A 20,578-nucleotide genomic window follows, 5' to 3' on the forward strand; every position below is an offset into this window, starting at 1 on the left:
ATAAGCTCTTCGTCAACAGGCACACCCATCCAGTTCCGTCGTCGAACAGCTCTGGCTGTTTCATATACACTTTGACATCCAACTCACCGTTTAGCAATACCGTAGTAAAGTCAATTTGGCGAAGTTCCGAGTCAAAGTAGAATGCGAGCACAATGACAACACGGATTGCCTCCATGCTCACAGCCGGCACGTATACTTCCCTGCAGTCTGAGCCAATCACTTGCTCGAAACCCCGGAGCGTAAGTCGAGCTTTGTAGCGTACAATCTCTCCGTTTTGTTTCCTTTTAATGACAAACACTCAGCGACTGCTCATCGCCTTAGTGCTCGATGGACGGTTCACTAAAATACATGTGTGATTCACTTGTATATCAAAGAACTCTGTTTGCAAAGCTTGCCACCATACATCATCATCAGGGCCTGCAAGAGCTGTACGAACTGACTTGGGCAGCTTGTCCGTAGTTGAGATAAAGTAATTGGAAAGCTAAAAGCCATGTAACCTTACGTTTGGAAGACGTGTACGTATCGATCTGCGAATCGTAACTACTGGGTATTTGGTGTGTGTTTTCCGACGTCGTTTAACTTCAACCAAACCCGGTTGTCGCTTTTTCCAACATGAATTGTACATCTTGTATTATCTTCATGTCCATCGACACGAATTGTAGAAGTGAAGTCACGATTTGGAGTATCATAAGTCTGGGCCAGCTCCCCCACTCGTCTGCGTTTCGCAGGACTCGTGTTGTTTTTATCGAGCTCAAGCTCCCCCGCTTTTCTAGCTTTTTTCTCTTCCACTACATCGCCTCAAACCTTAGCATCCATAGGACCGACTTCATCGAAGCTATGCAACGCCAGTGCAGTTCCATCGCTGCTACAGGAGCTCGAGTAGTCATGAAGAGGAAGCTTCGCATACGGGATTGAAACATGTAGCACCACACCAGACTTCTTCGGGTAGAACGTCTCAAACAACTGATCCACATAATCAGCCGCCACTGTCCACTGCTCGCGAAACCTTACGTCACGTGACACCACAATGTGTCCGGTAACAAGATCGAGGACACGATATCCAGTCGTGGATTTAGGGTATCCTCGAAATAATGCTTCTTTCACTGTCGTATCTTGTTTACCTTTTCGTCTTTGCTTAGGGACGAAATACGCTGCAGCACAGCCACGCACACGTCGACCAGGTACATCAGGTTTACGACCTCCGAATAACTCGTAAGGTGTACTGCCTTCAATGGCTTTGGATGGTGAGAAGTTGCGTATTGTTACCACAAACTTGAATGCCTCTCCCCATAGTTTTGTCGGAAGTCCACTGGTTACGAGGAGAGCGCGAACGGATCGCAGTACTACACCATTCATCTTTTCCACGATACTGTTTTCCTCGGGTTTATACTATTTGTATACACCGGACGAACTCCATTGTCTCAGAGGACTTGTTGTAGTTTTTGATTTACAAACTCAGTTCCTTGATCAGACCCCAGGATTCTGACAGGTCGCTCACATTGCTTTAGCTGTAAGATCAAGGTCTTCAAGCTGTATGAACATTAAGACTTTTGACGGAGTAAGAAGCCCCAGAGGTATCGTAGGTATTCATTCTCCACGGGCTGAAACATCACGTTTCCAGCAACCGAAGCCTCACCATAGTGACAGACATCGACCATCAGTACTTCACAACACCTCATTGATCGACATGGAGACACGTTCTTGTATGACATTCTTCGCGATTTCGCTCATGTACAGCTTAGGCAACCCATCGCATCTCTAGTGCGCTCACTAGGAGATATTTTCATGCCTGTAACCATCTGATCACGATGAAGCTGCTGCAATGCTGCAAAATTTTACATGACCAAAGCGAAGATGCCACCGAAATGTCGATTCACCTTCAGCCACAACTGACGCAACAACTTGAGGTGAATTACACAAACCACAAGTGCGATAGTAACGTCGACTCTTGATAAACACTATTGCTGTCGGCCCCTTCCATAACAGCCGTCTCGGAGGTCCGTCCTGAGGATATCGTGACTCACATTGCCAGCCTTGCTCTTCAATTGCATTAACACTTTGCAGATTAACAAGGCATCAAACAACAATACAGACTCCAGTAAGAACGCAATGAAGCGCTTCTCCAGTTTCATCACGTCGTTTTTGTGTGGATAGGAATGATACAGTCAATTGAGATACCAAATGGTCCGTTATTACATCTCCTGTCCACCATTCATGCGGCGTGCTCGTCTCCACGTAGTGCGGGAACTGTGTCATGAGTGATCCGTCATTGCAGATATGCGTAATAGCTGCTGTGTCTAATATAAAATAATGAATTAGAGGAATCAGACGTCGACAACAATGTAGGCCCAGTACTTGACACATCACAAGTATTTTCAACACGACCGATCATTCCCAATGGTAACGGCTAAGGAGGTCCACCTTTGTTTCCCCCATATCCTCTGGAACTATCACCAGAATTGCTGCCACACTTTGCCTTTTCAGTACCTACATTGCCGTGCTTCAGATCAAATTTGAGCTCACGACACTCAATTTGTGACGGCCTTCTTTAACACAAAAGAAGCACTTGCCCTTCTTTCGTTTACCAGGACCAGATTTTTTATTTGGCTTTGCTTCCTTCTTCACTGGATTTAGCTCCACCAGATTGTGCTCCACCGGGCTTAATCTAGCTGTATGTTTACTAGATTTGTCAACCGTCTTCTGTTTCTTAGCCACGTGCATGATCTGCAAATTTCCTTCTTCCTCAATGCGGACGATCTCATCCATCTTGGTCTCGGACTTCAGTGTGTTCAAGACTTGCTGCAGAGTGGGTTGGGACCCGGGAGCCATGATACGAGAAAACTGACACACGACATATCTGTGTGTCTGCACTACTCCTATGCGAATCACGTCCATAGTGAGATCATCATAGGTTAGCCAACGTTTGACGTGTGTCGTGAATCTCCTGAAGCCAAGAATGCATCGCTTGCTCACGAGTGTAAGTTGCGTGGAAAAAATGCTTCAATACCCACACGTAATTAGAAAATTCATGTTTTGTATGGTGTGCTTCCAGATCTTCCCACATTTCCTTGCCAGTTGAAAGATCACACATACGCTCAGCGTCTTCAATTTTAGCACCACGAAGCAACGCATCTTTCGCAAAGAGGTCCAACATGTCGTAGCGTTGTTGAAGTTTCCCATTTACAGTCGGACGCTGTACGGATCCATCGACCAGACCCCAAGTATTAAACCGATGTAAATAGTTCATAACTTGAGTGCGATAGAGGTTAAAGCTTCCTGTCATCTATGGTGGGGTTCTGTCCGCATCCATCGCCAGGTTAGGCGGTGGCAATGGTATCGTTTGATGTTGTTCTCCATTAGCGTGCAATCTCGCTGAAGCATTTACCACCGGAGTTCCTGTCAAAATGAGCGTTGAAGGTGGTGAGCTCATCGCAGGAGCAGACTGCGGCTGTGGAGGCTGAAGGACAGGAATCCCGCCAGCACCACTAACCAGCGGACCTACCAGTTCCGCCGCTGCTGACGCTTCAGGCGTTGATACAGCCATCAACCGTCGCGACGCGGTCGCAGACGGAGTTCCAAGTCTGACATCGAAGGTAGCGTCCACGACATCGTCAGCGTTCACGTAAGTTCTGGAAGCTTACTCCAATCTTGGGCTCATATCCTAACAGTGAAAGTCTGCTACTCGTTCACTTGCAGAGGTCGCGTACGATGTCTGGGCAGTGAGCACGACGGAAGAAGTAAGCGTCAACACAATACTCGCCCCACACTTGGCAGATTGGGAATTGCTGGAGCTCGCACACTTTGTGGACTCCGTTAGAAATAAAAAATGTCAACCAAGCGTCTAACGGGTGTGTGACTACCAATACTAAAAATACTTCTGGTTTCGGAGACTGTGACGTCCAGGTCTCATATGATGACTTTACCTACCAGGTGGGGCTGCCTTTCTTTCGCACGGGGTCCCACCGAACAGCAGCACGAGGCATAAATGAAAAAAATACCTTCTTAGCATAGGCGAGTCTAGCCGACTTCGCAGAGGCGGTTATTGCGTCCTCACCCGGATACGCTTCACCAAACGCTCCAAAGTTCATCCATCTGCTATCGTCCTCGGGTGGGATGCTAAGCAGCTCCTGGTCGCTAAACACTGTCTCCGACTTTATACTCACGGTTGTCGTTGAAGTTCAGGAACTCTGCTACAATTTCTTTGAAGCACTTTGGTCTCATTGCATGAGTCATGTTTTTGAGTGCTGTGCAACAAAGATAGAAATATATCACTTGAAGTTTTTAAAGATTAGTAGCACTTTCTAGCAGCACTACAAACGATCAATGCAACAAATTTCGCAAACGATACCTTGATCTGTGCAGAAGTACCCGCACTCTCTGCGATCAGTACCAAAGCAATTCAAATAATATAACCTTGGTTGGAAAAGTTCGGTCACACATCAGTGCTGTAAAGCATGCAAATTGTCGCAATGAGTTTACTAGTTTTTTTTTTCATTGCAAGAATCAATCGTTAAAATTATAAATTTAATTGCATTTTCTCCAATGATATTTTTTGCAGATGACAGCTGCTTTTTCTTTTCTCCACCAAAAAAACATAACAATGCCGAATCCTAGACTGACCTTTGCTGCCGTACACTTTATTTGTATGACTCAAGCACAACCTTCACATCGTGATTTATGGTTATGAAAGTAGTAATATTCAGACGAAAACTCAGCCCGTTTATTTTCTTAATTAAATTTAACAAGGAGAATAGGTCTAGTCGTTTCTAAGTACAAGGAGCAGTTTCTAACGGGGCAACCGCTCGACCACCTGACCGTTACTTTAGAAGGAACCTTAAATAGATTCAATACAGCTAGATGATGACAAATGATAAAATGAGTAAACAAAAATAATAATATAAAAAAGGATAAACACGGACTTACAGTGATCAAAGATCGATATATTTAAGTCAATTAGTTCTGAAGTAATTCATCAATAGCAGCACATAGCTTCGGAGCTTTTTTCCGTAGAAAATATACACGATCGAAGCCAGTGTAAATATTCTTTATCAAGTGTAAACACTTGCGACTTCCCCTTGTACTTTCCAAAATTTAGCAAATACGATCCATCGTCGGGTTCATTACCAAACTTACTCGGTAGAAATTTTGCAATATCAGAATCAGGAGCACTGGCAAGCATTTCCTGAGATCGGAGCCAGCGACAATAGCCTGGATCCTTAAGAAAGACCTCTCCGATGGTTGAACCTTTGTGCTTGCCGAAGCAGAGTTGTGTGGACATGGTATCTATATAACAATACAGATTATTAACTGAAATGTATAATAAATATTTACCTTAAGCAATTGTAAAATCTAAAATATCACCTGTTAGACGACCATAGTTCAGCTCCTGCTCACAGATTACGAGGACTAGCATATTAACACCCTGGCAACCAGCGTTAACACCTTGAATCTGAATGGCATGTGGTACATCACGTTCCGTCAAGCGACTAACATCAGCAAAGAGAACACGGTTTGTTGGCGACCAAGTTTGGTAGTCAAGTAGACCATTGACAAGTTCAAGAGTCAGATCACCGTTGATTGCACTAATCTTGGCAACCTCGTTGGTGAACTCATGAAAGTCATAATCGTGAGAAATATCAAAGCACTGCGTAGAACCGATGCGGACATTGAAAGTGCGAATCGAAGAGCCAGGGTGTAGAGTCCAAGGTTGAAATTCTTGAGCGAGGGCAGAGTTAAAGCTACTTGTTTGCTCAGCAAACGGGAGCAGAATGACATACTTCGCATTTTTTACACTAGCGGATAGTTGAAGATCAAAAGCTGCGTTTAGTTGTGTTGACTGTTTACCAGTGCCAGCCCGTTCGTAAAACCATTGAGCGTAGCAATCGTTGAAACGTACCTTCTTCACATGTTTTAGACAATTGCCTGGGGGTTCTCTAAATGAACGAATGGTACGTAAAGTTGAGCAGTCGTGAAAGGCATGTACGTACCATCAATAGTAAGATCGAGTGAGTCTACAACAGCTCCCCACGCGATACTGAAACGCGCAGAAGCTGCAAGTACACTCGCCATTGGATTACAAGTGCTTGAGGCGGCAACCATCACGGGACATGTATTACCCGATGCAAGAGTAGTTGAAGTTAGCTTCATCCCCTTACCAGCATCAACAGCCACCGCTGATACACCTTGGTCTACTCTGAAGCAAAGACGGATCTGGGGATTCGCCATTAGATCAAGTTCCTTCAAGATTGGGTGAAGATCATCTAACTTAATCTTAAGCATGTAGTTCCACGTACCTATGATTGCATTGGCAGTAGCAGCTCCAGCTACAAAGGCAACGCGCGCGGTCTGGTTAGCAATGGTTGTAGAAGCAGCAGCAGCTCCAAGGGAAGGCCAAGAAGCGCTGAAATCAGAACCAGCAGATGGAGGGTTTGATAGCAGTCGCTTTACAAGACCATCGCTAGCAATAGAAGCTCCACCGGATGGTCCAGTCGCAGCAAACGAAGGAGAAAATGCTGTAGTGTTCGAATAGCCATCACCAGTAGTAGAAGTGACTGCGCTACTGTATAGAACTGACTGAGCAGCATCGGGGTAAAGGAACGACTCCGCTCCATGCTTCTCAACATACTGAGAGCTATAGCCGGTTTGAGCCCGGATGTTATTCCAGAAGAGTTTGTAGTCAGCCATACTCACAATAGTCTTGCCATTTAGTTCTAAAGACATCGAATCAATGACGTCCCAGTTTCCACACTTTAGAGTAGCACAGAAACGATTCGCAGCTGTTGTCTGAGCCGTAGTATCGTTTTTCATAGTAACCTTGTAAGGAAGCATGATGTAAGCATCGCGGAGCGGAGCAAATCCCTCACTTCCGTTCAGCTGAGCCGTAGCGTCAATCGTAATAACACCATTCTGGTACGAACCCTGGTTTAGATCAATAACGAACGGCACGCGCTTGCCGGATGATACTTTGATCTCCGGATCGCTTGTCAGCGAGCTTTGGTATAGGTATTGGTCGGAGAGTTGTGTTTCAGACATTGTTGAATCTATATGTCCCTCAATATAGTTTTCATAAAATTGAATATTATGACCGACCTTATCAAGCCTATTACGAGTGATCACGATCTTATAGGACTCGCCGAAGAATAAGGCGTTCATCTTGATGATATTTTTGAATCTAGTGAGATTACAAAACCGCTCTCAAAGAAAGGGGCATGCTTAATTCTATTGAGGCCACCAAATCTCGATGTAGGACATTGGACGGCAGTCTACAACGGAGAATATTTTGATGGTATGGGCGAAGGGCCTCCACGAAAATACGGAATTAAACGTTACAATAGTAAGCAATACCAAGGGACATACGGTGACTATTGCGGGCCTTTCTGTCTTCTTTGGTTATATTCAAAGCAGCCAATATATTCAAAAAGATGAAAGATCTGAATTTGACCATTCTAGAATAATTTGTTTCAGAAAATATAAGCATGTATCGTGAATTAACGATTTCTAGCAATGTTCAAGAGCGGAAGCTGACTAAAGCAGTCAAGACCGGTAAACTCAGTCTAACAGCTGACGAACTGAAGGGTAGCGGCAGCGTTATTCATCTTCACCCCGCGTCGCACGAGAAGGCCCTTAAGGCACGTAGAGCTGGGCGTGGTGTTCGACTTGATATCACTAAGCACGAAGTCAAGAAGGGTTACAAACGAGCTCAAGGTGGTTCCATTTGGAGCAAAGTTTGGCGAGGAATTAAATCGGCTTTCAAATTCGCAAAGGACAGTGGAATTCTTTCGCGTGCTGCCGATGCTGCCGTACCTGCTCTAGCTACTGCTTTCGGAGCCCCACAGGCTGGAAATCCCTGCTCGTGCAGCTATTAAATCGATGACAGGTATTGGTATTCACGATAGCGATGACGTTGAGGGGAAAGGAAGGACGGGCGGTCGCGTTTCAGTATCAGCTGATGTCAAGAAGGCTGCAAAGAATGCTCTATCATACGCTAAACGTAAGGGGGTTCTGACATATGCTGTTGATGCTGGAGAAACGTATCTTTTAAGCAGAGCTACAAAACCTGAGCATGAGACACTAATCAAATCTGTACGTGGTGAAGTGCGACGACGCTACGGTGTTGGGGTGCCTAAAAGTAAGAGGCCTGCAAAAGGGTCCGCTGAGATGAAGGCTAGAATGGCTGCGGTTCGTGCTAAGCGGGTAGTTTTAGACTGTAATCAGACAAAAAATTTTTTGATACAGTCAGTTTATTTTTTGGCCGCAGTAGAAGCATGATAGATACGGAAGTATCACGGAACTTAACCTTTTAATCGTTTTGGTTATAAATACTGATCGTAAGAGAAGAACGAGAACCATTGTGACAGTTCATCCACGCATACTGACTTGGTTTATACGAAATCAGCTGGCCAACAGAAGCATCACCGCGGTCGAATGCACTCAGGATATCACCGCTAGCTACGTATTCATTCTTAATGATGTCACATCGCACGATATAGCTCGAGGTTGGGTGAATCTGAGGAATAATGTTCGATAGCTGAGCACTTGCTACAGTAGCAGGAGAAGCAGGGTAAGTTCCAGTCGTCAGACCAACAACCTTTTCAAATGCTGCGTTATCGATGATAACACGTGGTACACGAGCTGTAGTAGGTAAGCCCGTACCACCAGAGCTGTATAGCCCAGCAGCAGGACGACTGTAAGCCACAGGTAGACTTGTCGGAGCTGCGCTAAAATCAAACTGTGCCGACAGAAGTAATTTTTGTCGTTAGCCTTGATCCATTCGAACGTCTTGTCGCGGTACTTTCCGAACCCAACTGTCGTTCTTGCTAGGAAATAGTGGGCTAAGTCCTTCTTTGAGGGCTCAGATACACAGGCGCACTCGAAAAGGGACTGAATATACGAGTCATCAACACCTAAGAGACTCTTAGGTTTTCTCCTCTTATATTTCCCGAAGCTTAGCTTCTCATCGCTAAACGATGCCAATCCTCGCTCTCGACAGTCCTTACAGTACTTATAACCACCTCGGTACCGGTTTTGACATCCGAGGCAGACTTTGTAGTGCCCACCAAAACGTTTGGCGCACTCAGAGCCGACGAAGTGGTGATTCTGATCCTTATCGATGATTAGGAAGTGCCTCTTGATGGAGATGCTACCATAGCAACGGTCCACAACGTTGGGATAGTACGCGGGGCACGGATAGATCTGTGTCTTGCATACCTGTGCCCATCTCTTTTTAATCGCGTCCCAGTACCACCCCGAGGAGTGGTAGTGACTCAGATCGCCAAGTAGAACGCAGGGTTGTAGATACTTGAATTGAATATTGGCTGCGGATAGGAAAAACCAGAATTCATTTTGTCTGAAGCTATATAGATTAGACGATAAACGAAATCAGAGAATCCATACAATCTGTAATTGTGCATCATGAGCAGTATCCCTGATTTCGGTGCTTCGCTACCAAAGAAGTTCAAATCTGCATCAATGGGTGATATCACAGCGTTAGATATCAAAACCTTGTTCAGAATGATTGTACTGGGTCCTTCGTTTAGTGGGAAGAATAACCTCTGCCTATTTATTTTTAAAAATGCGCCACATGTGTTTACACACTTGACCATTATTGCTCGCAATCCTCATCAGGAGCTTTACGAATATCTTCGTGATAAACTAGATGGATTTATCACTTTTGCTGATCCGGATTCACCCCCAAGCATTGATCAAGTACGAAGGACTCCAATAAACTCCAATAAACACGAGCTTATTATCATAGATGACTACAGCAATGATAAGCTACTGCAGAAGAATCTATTCAGTCATTATTTCACTCGAGGCAGATACTTCAAGCTAAGTACCATATTCCTTAGTCCTAGCTACTTTGCCACAGATAAAATGATACGACTCAATTCAGAGTATGTAGCAATTCTAAAAGCCAATTCGAAGCGTGATTTAGCAATGGTACTGAAGGATTTCGTTGATGAACGTTCAATCGCTCATTGGGCTACCGAGAGAAAGGGTCAAATGCTTTTCATTGACTCAGTCAAGGGACAATTGCGATATAATGTTGATCATCCCATTCACATCGATGACTAATTATAAATCGACATAAGTTTTGATCTATTTGATATACATCAAGATGGCATCGTTTGTTAAGCTTGATTCGACTAATCTCGTTCAAGATGGCTACAATTCCACGTGGAAGTACTCTTTCCCAGGGTCTGCAGCTGATTTCAAAGCGCTGTTCAGTCTATCTCTATGTACAACAGCGAGTATAATATCGATTCGCTTCAATTTTTGAAAAACTCGTTTAAAGTAGAAGTACCAACTGCTGCTACAGCTTCTACCATCAGTATTACTCTTGCTGACGGTATTTACACCTATGCAGATATCAACCGAAGCATTCAGACTGCTCTGGTGAATGCTGGAGCCTATTTGATTAATGCATCGGGAAATAATGTGTTCTACATTCAGCTGAGTGAAAATAGTGTATATTATGTGGCTCCAGGGTCTTGACAAGGCTTATGCTAAGTATCTCTGAATTAATTAATTTTGAAAATTTTTGTCGGGGCTAAGATACAAAATCAATCCTGATACAGGACCCAACACATATAAAGTCAAGCTCACCGGATTATTATTGCCACACATATATAGCAAACATGCTTGCATACGAGCTTGAAGGATTAAAGCGATAAAAATTCAAGCTATTAAATGGGGCAGCAGCTACCGAGTTAAGGTTCACGGGAAAACTGGAAGGATGGTTTATGTTAGTAATCTATCCCGCCCAAGCAACCAACAGCTAGTAGCTAAGCAATACAAGGTCAGTGTAGATAAGTTGAAGAAGCATATTTCTTCCGACTACAAGACCGACCCAAAGTACCGTTTCTATAAGGGTAAACAGATGGAATCACACCTATACGAGGGAATTCAGCCTGCTGGGTTCTACGAAAAGCTTGAAAACGTCCTTGCTAGTCAAAAGAATGCCCTCAAGATCAACATTGCTCTTGGATATGATCTAATGAGCAAAACGAAGGATAGCTTCACACAATATTGGCTTCCTAATCTTGCAAATACTAACTTATTTGAGAGACCTGTTGCTATCAATAGCAAAGCCGATATCCATAAGAAGATTATTTCTGAGATTCAATCGATGGAGCTGGCGGACAAGTTGAAGTATCCTAGCTCTGGCTATAAACTAAAGGCAATTACTGGATTAACAATCTTTATTTACCATCGTGATTATGCCCTAGGAGATAGCGAGGTCGTATTTCCTAAGATTATTCGTGATAACCACCATGTAATTAACTTTCCAAAGACGAACAACAAGTGCGTCTTCCACTGCGTGGCTTGGCACTTACTGGGGGGTAGTAAGAAAGATCCTCGTAAAATCTAAGCGCAGGTGAAGGAAGTGTTCGAGCGCTACTGCTCCTACAAGGGGATTAGCTATACGTTGGGTCTCTTCCGTAGCTTTAAGCCAATCGATCTTTTACAGCTTGACGAACTTGAAGAATGCTTTCAACTATCCATTAACATCTACTCTATGGATGTTGATGCTGGGAAGGTTGACTGCGTTCGACGCTCCGATAAGAATTACGATGCTATGAGCATTCTTTCGCACGATCATCACGCTCTATACATCAAGAACATTGACATTGTCACGCGGTAGTGTGAGACGCAGGTAATACAACCTTGAGTTGTAGCCGTAGGACTTGAGTTGTAGGCGGTAAACTGAGAATGAGATTAAGAATGAAGTTAAAGGAACGAGAGCTACTTGGTGTCGTCCTGCTCTAGCCTAGGAAACCATATGAGAAGCATCTCGGCTATGACTTGTAGAGACGGCTTGGCAGAGCCACGAGTTGCTGGCTGTCCCATTGGACAGCCAGCGTGTGCTCACGTTGAATGCCAAGGTTATGGGTTGAACCATGACAATCTTTTCCCCGAAGAGGAGCATAGCTTCTTGAACAGCAAAAATTATCGGGGAGCCGAAGGCGTTGAGTGGCGTGTTGAACGACGGGGTCTGGGGGATTGGTGTATTTTTTCGTAGATATCAATCAGATTTTGAGCTTGGGTCAAATTAGTAGCAGGTTCCCATGAGTCGTTGACATCTCGTTCATACCAGCGAACCTTGTAATGCAGTGTGCCTCGCCGCACCTTCTTCCCTACAATCGCTTGTACCTGGAATCCCTCGTGACCTTCGCGTGTTATTAGCCGTGGCACGTCGTTTAGACGCCGGGGATTCTCATCGAAGTGATACGATCTCAAATAGGAGACGTGAAACTCGTCATGGATCCGAATTCCCGGTGGTAGCCCAATTTTATAGGTATCCGGCGTTGTTGACTGCACTACTGGGTATGGCCCAATAAACCTTGGGGCGAGTTTTCGCTTTCCAGATACACCAACATGGGGCAGGTCGAGATTAGTCGTATCCAGTAGAACTTGGTCACCAGGCTCGAAGTGATGCGTCGGACGATTACGATCATGGAAAAACTTCATCGTTGCCTGTGCGACTTCAGTGGCGACTTGGCATTGCTGGAGCACTGCTTGCTGGTGTTCCACAAATCGAATCGAAGATTGTGCTTGACCTCTTCGAGTCGGTAAGGCAATTTCACTCACGTATCTGGGGTTGTACCCAAGATCTGCCACAAATGGTGTCATGCCGGTGCTTGGGTGAACCCGCGAATTGTATGCAAATTCCGCTAGCGATAGTAACTCGCTCCAGTCAGTTTGCAGCGGCGATACAAATGCTCGTAAGTAGTCAGCGATGAAGTGGTTGGTTCGCTCTGTTTGTCCGTCGGTATCAGGTCGAAATGCCGAACTAAGCTGCAGCTGTGTGTTCTGGAACTTCATTAACTTTGACCAAAAAGTATACGTAAATTTACTGTCGCGGTCGGAAGTGATAGTATCTGGTAGGCCATGCAACCGCTGGTATTGGTCTCGGAAAATTTTGGTTGCTTCTTCCGCTGTGCAAGTAGTGGTCGTCGGAATAAAATGTGCCCTCTTAGTAAGACGGTCGACAATTACCCATACAGCATCGTAGAGTCCGTGCCGAGAACGTGGAAGGCCGGTAATAAAATCCATAGTAATTTGGCTCCATCGACGGTCAGGAATTTCTAACGGATGAAGCAAGTCCGCTGGTTTTCGTTGCGATACCTTGATCCTTTGGCACATTTCGCAAGTAGTAACGTATCGCTTCACTGTCTTTTTCATGTGTAACCAGTAAAACTTGTCTTGGAGAGCAAGAAGAGTCTTCAGACACCCAGGATGGCCACTGGAAGCAACATTGTGATGCTCATAAATGATAGCATCCTTCAAATCCTGGCTGTCCGGCACACAAACTCGTCGAGGTGCGTCAGCACGCGGTTGAAAGTACAGGATGTCATCTTCGAGAAAGAAATGGTTGATGTTCGCACGAATCCGGCGGTGAAGCCCCACTGGCGGTGTGGTCTCAACTACTTGGGACGATTGCAGAAGCTGATATAGAGGACCGAACACGGAGTCTTCAGGGTAGAGCTGGGTACATTGTTCCAGAATGTAGGGTCGGCTTCTAGCGTAGTGCAGATAAACGTCTCCGCCACTGTCTTCAGTTTCGTGAGCTGTGGTAAGTTGTCGAAGTAAGCTGGCTAAAGACACGTAATGTGTAGACACCTTTGGCTGAAATGCCGAATTACGGGAAATTGCGTCCGCAACGATGTTTGTGTCGCCTGGTATCCAACGAAACAATGGCTGGTATAATCCCAGCTCATTTAGCCAGCGCGCGAGACGCTGCGAACAAGTCTTCTGCTCCAATATCGTTTGCAGAGTTCGATGATCTGTGTTGACGAAAAATGGCTTGTCGACGAGGTAAACCCTCCAAACGCGCATTGCATGCAAGGCAGCTAGCAGTTCCTTCTCGCGCGTGGGATACATTAATTCAGCGCGATTGAGCTTTCGTCCATTGTAAGCAATTACTCGTTCCTTGCCGTCCGCATCAAGTTGATAGAGATACCCTCCAACAGCATAGTCTGAAGCATCCATCCGGATGTGGAAATCCTTTGACGAATCGGGGTGAGCTAAGACCGGTGGCGATGTCAGCACTGTTTTCAATTTGGTAAAGCAATCACGTTGCTCCGGCGTAAGTTGAATCTGCTCCTGTGCTGTTTTTCCTTTGGTGGCTTCGACGAGTGGTGCTGATATGTCCGCGTAATTCTCGCAGAATTTCAACACATAGACACAGGTCCCCAAGAATGATTGCAGCTCGCGCTTTGTCCTAGGCGGTGGCCACTCGCGTTTAACTCGGATCTTGTCTGGGTCCATTCGAACGCCATCGCGCCCAGAGTTGTCTCCAAGACACGGAATCTCCGCGGAGCAAAACGTGCATTTTGCCAACTTCACGTAGAGTTCTTGATCCTGGCAGCGCTGCAAGACAGCATCCAGTGCACGTAAGTGGTCTTCGATCGCGGTTGACTTCGTGAAAATGATGAGGTCATCAAAGTAAGCTTGACAGAAGGCTTTCTGATCACTGAAAACATGCTGCATCAACCGATTAAAGGCAGAGGGGCTGCACGATAGTCCCATTGGCGTGACCAAGTACTCAAACTGGCCGTCTAGAGTCGAAAATGCTGTGTACGGAATATCTGATTCCCGTAGCCGGACCTGGAAATATCCCCAAAGAAGATCTAATGCAGAAAACCAGTGACCGTTGGCCATTGCATCAAAGATGTCTTCCTTCCGAGGAATTGGCGTGGCTGGAATGCGAATTTTGCTGTCAATTGCTCGAAAATCGTGAACAATGCGCCAGCCAACTGCCTTTCGGACGCAAACTGTAGGCGACGAGTACGGAGACTTGGACGCCCTGATAATACCCGCGTCTAACATCTCCTTCGTCCACTGCCGTATGGTCCGTTTCATTTCTTCGCTGAGCCGATACTGCTTCCTTGCTACTGGAGTGTCGTCGACAAGCTCAACTTCAGCTTCAATATCCGCTGAGCGCTGTGGTGGGCGATTAGGTAGTTGCATGCGGAACACGGTGTCTTTGTACTTCATTACCACCGGTTCCACAGGTGATCCTTTGATCTTGTCCCAGTCCTGCTCGAGCTGCCGGGTGGCCTTCTCTGTTGGCTCCGGTTCGGCAATATGGACCATAAAACAAAAATTATCCTTCTGATAATTTTACCTTCCGGAACTGCCTCTGGTTGATAATCTTGGTAGCTCCGTGGCGGGATAGATAGCTGTGTCGAGCGTAGAAGAGCACAGTCGCGTCTCCTTGAGATCGAGTACGCCTTGTGAGAGAGCGTCGACAACCTGCAGCCTTTATACAAGCAGCATTTCGCACACATTGTCGAAATGGCGTTAATGATGTCGCCCCCCGTGGACGGATTGATTTGGTGACCCATCGATGTCCGGATTAATTTTGACAAGCCACGGTACCCCCAGCAATACATGTTTGTCCTCCGGAACGTCCATGACGAAAACTTCTGTCGAGTAAGGAGGGAATCCGTCCATGTCGAGCACGATTTCAGCTGTGCGCCGAGGAATACTGATGTGACGCTTGACACCGAGCTTGATCTTCAGTGGCTTGTCCGATTCTTTAATGGTCAAGGCTAATCTGGACGCAATCACTGGTGAGATAGCGTTGAAGGAGGCACCGCTATCAGTGAATACGTCCACCGCAGAGCCTTCGATGCGAGCTCTCTTTGCCAGATAGCCATAGATGTTGTCTCTTGTACCGCGATGTCCAGGTTGGAGATGCAGTGACAGAGAGTGTGGGCTACCAAACGACGTATGGCCATCGCCGTTCGATGAAGTCGGTCCGACAGGTTGCCAACCCATCGAGCCTACGCGTTTTTTGGCGTCGTCACCCGCTCCGCCGCCTTCTTCTTCCGGCAGACGCTCTCGGTGTGACCTACGCGCTCGCAGTAGTTACAGACTGGCTTGTCTGAAGAGTCGTGATTCTTCCTCGAATCGTTTATCGCTCTGTTACCACCGCTATTATGCTTCGGCTGTTCCTTTGAAGTCGATTGGGGAGCCCCTAAGTTACGATTTTTGGTCTTGTCGCTCCTAATGTTCTTGTCGCTGGCAGGGAGCGAATCTTCAAACCTCTGCGCCAATTCAATTGCCTTGTGCAGCGTATCAGGGATATTCTGTGACACAAAAGCACTGGTCTCGGGCCGTAAGTTCTGCTGGAAAAACCAACGTTTGACTTCCTCCGGCAAGGCCTCATCGAGCTGAGAGAGTAAGTGTTAAAATCGTGTCGTGTAGGCCTGCTGGGATCCCGTCCAACGAAGATGGTAGAGTTTGGATAAGAGTTTGTGCTGGAAGTCAGAGGCTCGAAAGCGCTCTCGTATTTACTGTTTGAATAGAGCCCACGTCGCTGGATTCTCCCCGAGTGATACCTTAAAGTCGCGGTACCACGTACGTGCCGATGTACCCAAATTGCCAAAAATTAAGTTGATGAACTCATAAGTGTTGCTGGCCATGTCGAGCTGACAGTCAGAGTAGTTCTGCTCTGTACTAAAGAGCCATAGCTCCAAGTCGTCACTTGATTCGCCATTGAACATTGGCGGGTTTCCCTTTTTCGTTTGTTGTTTCTGGGAACTTGTCTGTTGTTGCAACATCTGCTGCTGAAACAACGCTTGTTGTTGCATTAACTGAGCAAACTGCTGCTGTTGCTGCTGCTGCGTCGTAGCTAGGAATTCGAACATCTGACGAAGCATGGGGACCTCTGCAGCCGGCGCGCTACCAGGTGCTGGAGGCGGTTGCTGCTGGGCTGCTTCACCAGTGTTGCCAGCATCGTGCTGGGCTTCTTGGGACGAGTTGGAATCGTGCAAAGGCTCGTTGCCAGGTGCATCTTCCTCTCTCATTCGACGGGTTTGTCGAGGTCTTGGGTTTGGGCTGCGACCGCGAACCATGGTGTATTGATCGAGTCCTGGTGTCTTGAAACGACGTCACGCTTCAAAAGTTAATTAACTGTCACGCGGTAGTGTGAGACGCAGGTAATACAACCTTGAGTTGTAGCCGTAGGACTTGAGTTGTAGGCGGTAAAACTGAGAATGAGATTAAAAATGAAGTTGAAGGAACGAGAGCTTCTTGGTGTCGTCCTGCTCTAGCCTAGGAAACCTTATGAGAAGCATCTCGGCTTTGGCTTGTAGAGACGGCTTGGCAGAGCCACGAGTTGCTGGCTGTCCCATTGGACAGCCAGCGTGTGCTCACGTTGAATGCCAAGGTTATGGGTTGAACCATGACAGACATGCTCCAAAACAAGTACCAATGTCCTAAGTGTGAGATGGTGTTTGTAAGCTCTGACAAGCTGCATAATCACAAAAAGAATCAGTGTGAGCTTGTAAATATTGAAAGCTTCCCAGTCGAGCCAACAATCTATCGCCCGGCTCAAAATAAGATCAAGGCGATGCTCACCAAGTATTCCATCAAGTCAATTGATCACTATCTCGATCATTTCATCGTATATGATTTCGAAGCTATTCTCAAGCCTACGATAGTGAAGCATGGAGAAAATACCACGTTCACCAACGATCATGTTCCTGTTTCAGTATCGGTAGCAGATAGCTTAAGTGAGGAGGTACGTTGCTTTGTTAATGATGATCCAAAAGCGTTGCTAACGGATATGTTCAACTACATTGCAAGCGTTGTGGTCAAGATCCAAAAATACAATGTCGGTAAGTATTGGCCCCTTTTGCGGAAAATCATTACTGCCCACGGTTTGACAGGTAAGCAGGTTCCCGGGGTCGATCTGGACAGAACCATTACAAATGTGAACAGCAGTATTGGTGTTGGGAAACAGAGATATGATTATGACAAGGTCAAGGAGCAGATTGGTCAAGTACCAATAATTGGGTTCAGCAGTGGAAGATATGACATCAACTTGATCAAAAACGATTTATTCGCTGTTATTGGTACTGACAATATCAAATCTGTCATCAAAAACCCTAGTTACATGTGCATTACAACGTCGGAAATGAAAATGCTCGATATTATCAACTATGTTCCAGCTGGTACTAGCTACAGCAAGTATCTGAGCACCTACCTCGGTGATTGCAAGTGTCGTGATAAGCTTCGATGTGTATGCGGGCTTGGTAAGGGTATTTTCCCGTACGAGTTTATTACAGCATTCAATGTTCTTGAACAAACTACTATCCCTCCGAAATCAGCTTTCAATAGCCAGCTTCGTTGGACAAGCTTCAGTGATGATGACTACAGGCGGGTATAGTTTGTCTGGGAACACTATGAAATGAAGTCGATCAAAGACCTGCTGATTTGGTACAATAATCTCGATGTTGTCCCCTTCATCAAGGCTATCAAGGCTCAGCGTGAACTATTCAAGCGGCTCGATTTGGATATGTTTACAAATGGTGTATCGCTCCCTGGTCTATCGGAGAAAGTCATGTACCAGACTTGCTTCAAAAACCTTCAATATCCTAGCAAAACGCCTGCTAAGGTCTTTAGCTTTCCAGCTAAGCGTATGCGTGGCTACAAAGCTCAGGATGCTGAGGCCAAGCGTGAGTTCAACATAAGCCTCAAGCACTTGAATGTTTTAGCTAAGAAGCAGAATTACCTATGTGGTCTTTGCTATTGTCAGCTGACCGAAGAGACAGCTTCTGCGGACAGAGTGAACAATAAGCTTGGCCATATATCTTGATTAGCTGCATCAAATGTAATACTGCCCGCAATAATATGTTTCCGCTTTAACAAACTGCTCGAAATCAACTCGAATAAACTCGTCTACTCGATTGATCAAGAGGAAAATGAAATCTACGCTAAATTGAAGGCCAACATTGCCGGTGGACCGTCCATTATCTTTAACAGATATGCTAAGCGCAACGAGACTACTATTCGAGGTGGTAAGCTCTGTAAGAAGGTAATCGGATACGATGCGAGCGCTCTATACCTGTGGGCTCTCGGAAACGACATGCCGTGCGGTCGGTTGACTACTATTGAGGCTTACCCTGGCATTGTCGACGACATCAAGTCTGACAAGACTTTCGGCTTTCTCGAATGTGATATCCGAGCACGAGAGACTATTTCTCGGAAATGACACCCATCTTCAAGAATGTTTTGATTGATTGCACTGACGAGAAGGTTATTGGCACGCATATGTACGAATACAACCGACCGCGTGGTAATCAACGGGCTAAGCCTGCTCGCAAGCTCGTTGGATCGTATTTTGGTGAAAAAATCCTTATCTATGCACCACTGCTCAAATGGTATCTCGAGCATGGTTTGACAATCACTAAGACATACTCGTTCATCAAAGCTAGCTCTCACAAAGCGTTTGCTTCGTTTATAAAAGCTGTGTCAAATGCTAGACGTGAGGGTGACGTCGCCAAATCGAAGGCTATGATTCCCGAAATGATGAAGCTCGTAGGAAACTCAGCCTTCGGTAGATCCGGAATGGACATGTCAAAGCACAAAGAGATTAAGTATGAGTCTGATGACATGAAAATTGCGGCAAAAAAATGAGCACTTTACGTTCCACGGACTCGAGGAGCTCAATGGCTCGTGCGAAATCACTATGAAGAAGCGGCGACTCAAGAACAAGAACCCAATTCACCTTTCGATCGCCATCTACCAGCTTGCTAAACTCCGAATGCTCCAGTTTTACTATGACTGCATCGACTTCTACTTCGATCGAGTAGATTTCCGGTATCAAGAAATGGACACTGATAGTGCTTACATCGCTTTTAGCTGTGATAATCCGTTTCAAGACTGTATCAAACCGGAGCTGCATGAGCACTTCAAGCAGCACAAGTATGATTGGTTTCCACATGACTACAACGATAGAATAGCTAAGTTTGATCGTCGCACGCCTGGTCTGTTCAAGGATGAATGGTCCGGGAATGCAATGGTCTGTCTATCGTCCAAGAATTATATATGCTATCTACCAGACGAACAGTACAAGGTCAAGGTATTGGCTAAAGGTGCGCAGCAAGGGCATGGCCGAAACGAAGATGTTCTTAATCCAGAAGGCTTTGAGACTGTCGTTCGGGATCGTACCACACTCCAAGGTACTAATAAGAGGTTCCGTATAAGTAAGGAGTCAAAATCTATCATTACGTATAGCCAAACTAAAACGGTAATGTCGTATTACTATGACAAGAGGCGGGTACTAGAAGATGATATCACTACAGAAGCTCTGGATATTTAAGCGCATTGAGCAGAATTATTTTTATATCTAAATAGGATATAGTGATAAGCTGTTGCTTCGAACTTGAGCGAAGTGGATGCGTCCCCACGTTCGGCGTGATGGATGATCTCCTAGCAAAACTCTACTACAACCCAAAAACCGGGTATATCGGAGCCCAAGCTCTATATGAGAAAGCGAAGGAGCTAAATCCTAAGGTAACACTTAAAACAGTCAAGAATTGGTATGCAAGCCAGACTGACATCCAGCGATTTCAGGAGCAGAAGAGAAGTTTGACGGGTTCAAGATTGCCTCACACAATCCGAACCCATGGCAGATCGATCTTGTATTTTCGGGGAAGCAGCCAATTCTGACTGGTATCAATATCAACTCACGCATTGGCTATGCAAAGCTTTAAACCAACAAACAGGCAGCAGCTGTGTTGGCTGCTATTAAGACATTCGTGCGATTGCACATGGTCGATGT

At 45.7% G+C, this 20,578-nt stretch overlaps 3 protein-coding genes across 3 annotated transcripts; 2 read left to right on the top strand and 1 right to left on the bottom strand.

The window, feature by feature from the left end:
- Positions 1 to 5,332: 5,332 nt before the first annotated feature.
- Positions 5,333 to 7,032, bottom strand: PITG_18493 (uncharacterized protein; the record flags this gene model as incomplete). The annotated part of the gene is made up of 3 exons (XM_002997568.1): positions 5,333 to 5,792; positions 5,838 to 5,896; positions 5,944 to 7,032. 3 exons carry the CDS (start codon positions 7,030 to 7,032, stop codon positions 5,333 to 5,335), a joined length of 1,608 nt encoding a protein of 535 aa, XP_002997614.1.
- Positions 7,033 to 7,475: 443 nt separating this feature from the next.
- PITG_18494 (uncharacterized protein) lies at positions 7,476 to 7,873 on the top strand (the record flags this gene model as incomplete). Its single annotated transcript, XM_002997569.1, has 2 exons — positions 7,476 to 7,799; positions 7,859 to 7,873. The coding sequence occupies 2 exons, from the start codon at positions 7,476 to 7,478 to the stop codon at positions 7,871 to 7,873; spliced, it is 339 nt and encodes a 112-aa protein (XP_002997615.1).
- Positions 7,874 to 9,411: 1,538 nt separating this feature from the next.
- PITG_18495 (uncharacterized protein) lies at positions 9,412 to 10,074 on the top strand (the record flags this gene model as incomplete). Its single annotated transcript, XM_002997570.1, has 1 exon — positions 9,412 to 10,074. The coding sequence occupies one exon, from the start codon at positions 9,412 to 9,414 to the stop codon at positions 10,072 to 10,074; it is 663 nt and encodes a 220-aa protein (XP_002997616.1).
- Between the last annotated feature and the right edge of the window lie 10,504 nt (positions 10,075 to 20,578).

Source organism: Phytophthora infestans, genomic scaffold, assembly GCF_000142945.1.
Source record: "Phytophthora infestans T30-4 supercont1.69 genomic scaffold, whole genome shotgun sequence".
NCBI classification, from domain to species: domain Eukaryota; phylum Oomycota; class Peronosporomycetes; order Peronosporales; family Peronosporaceae; genus Phytophthora; species Phytophthora infestans.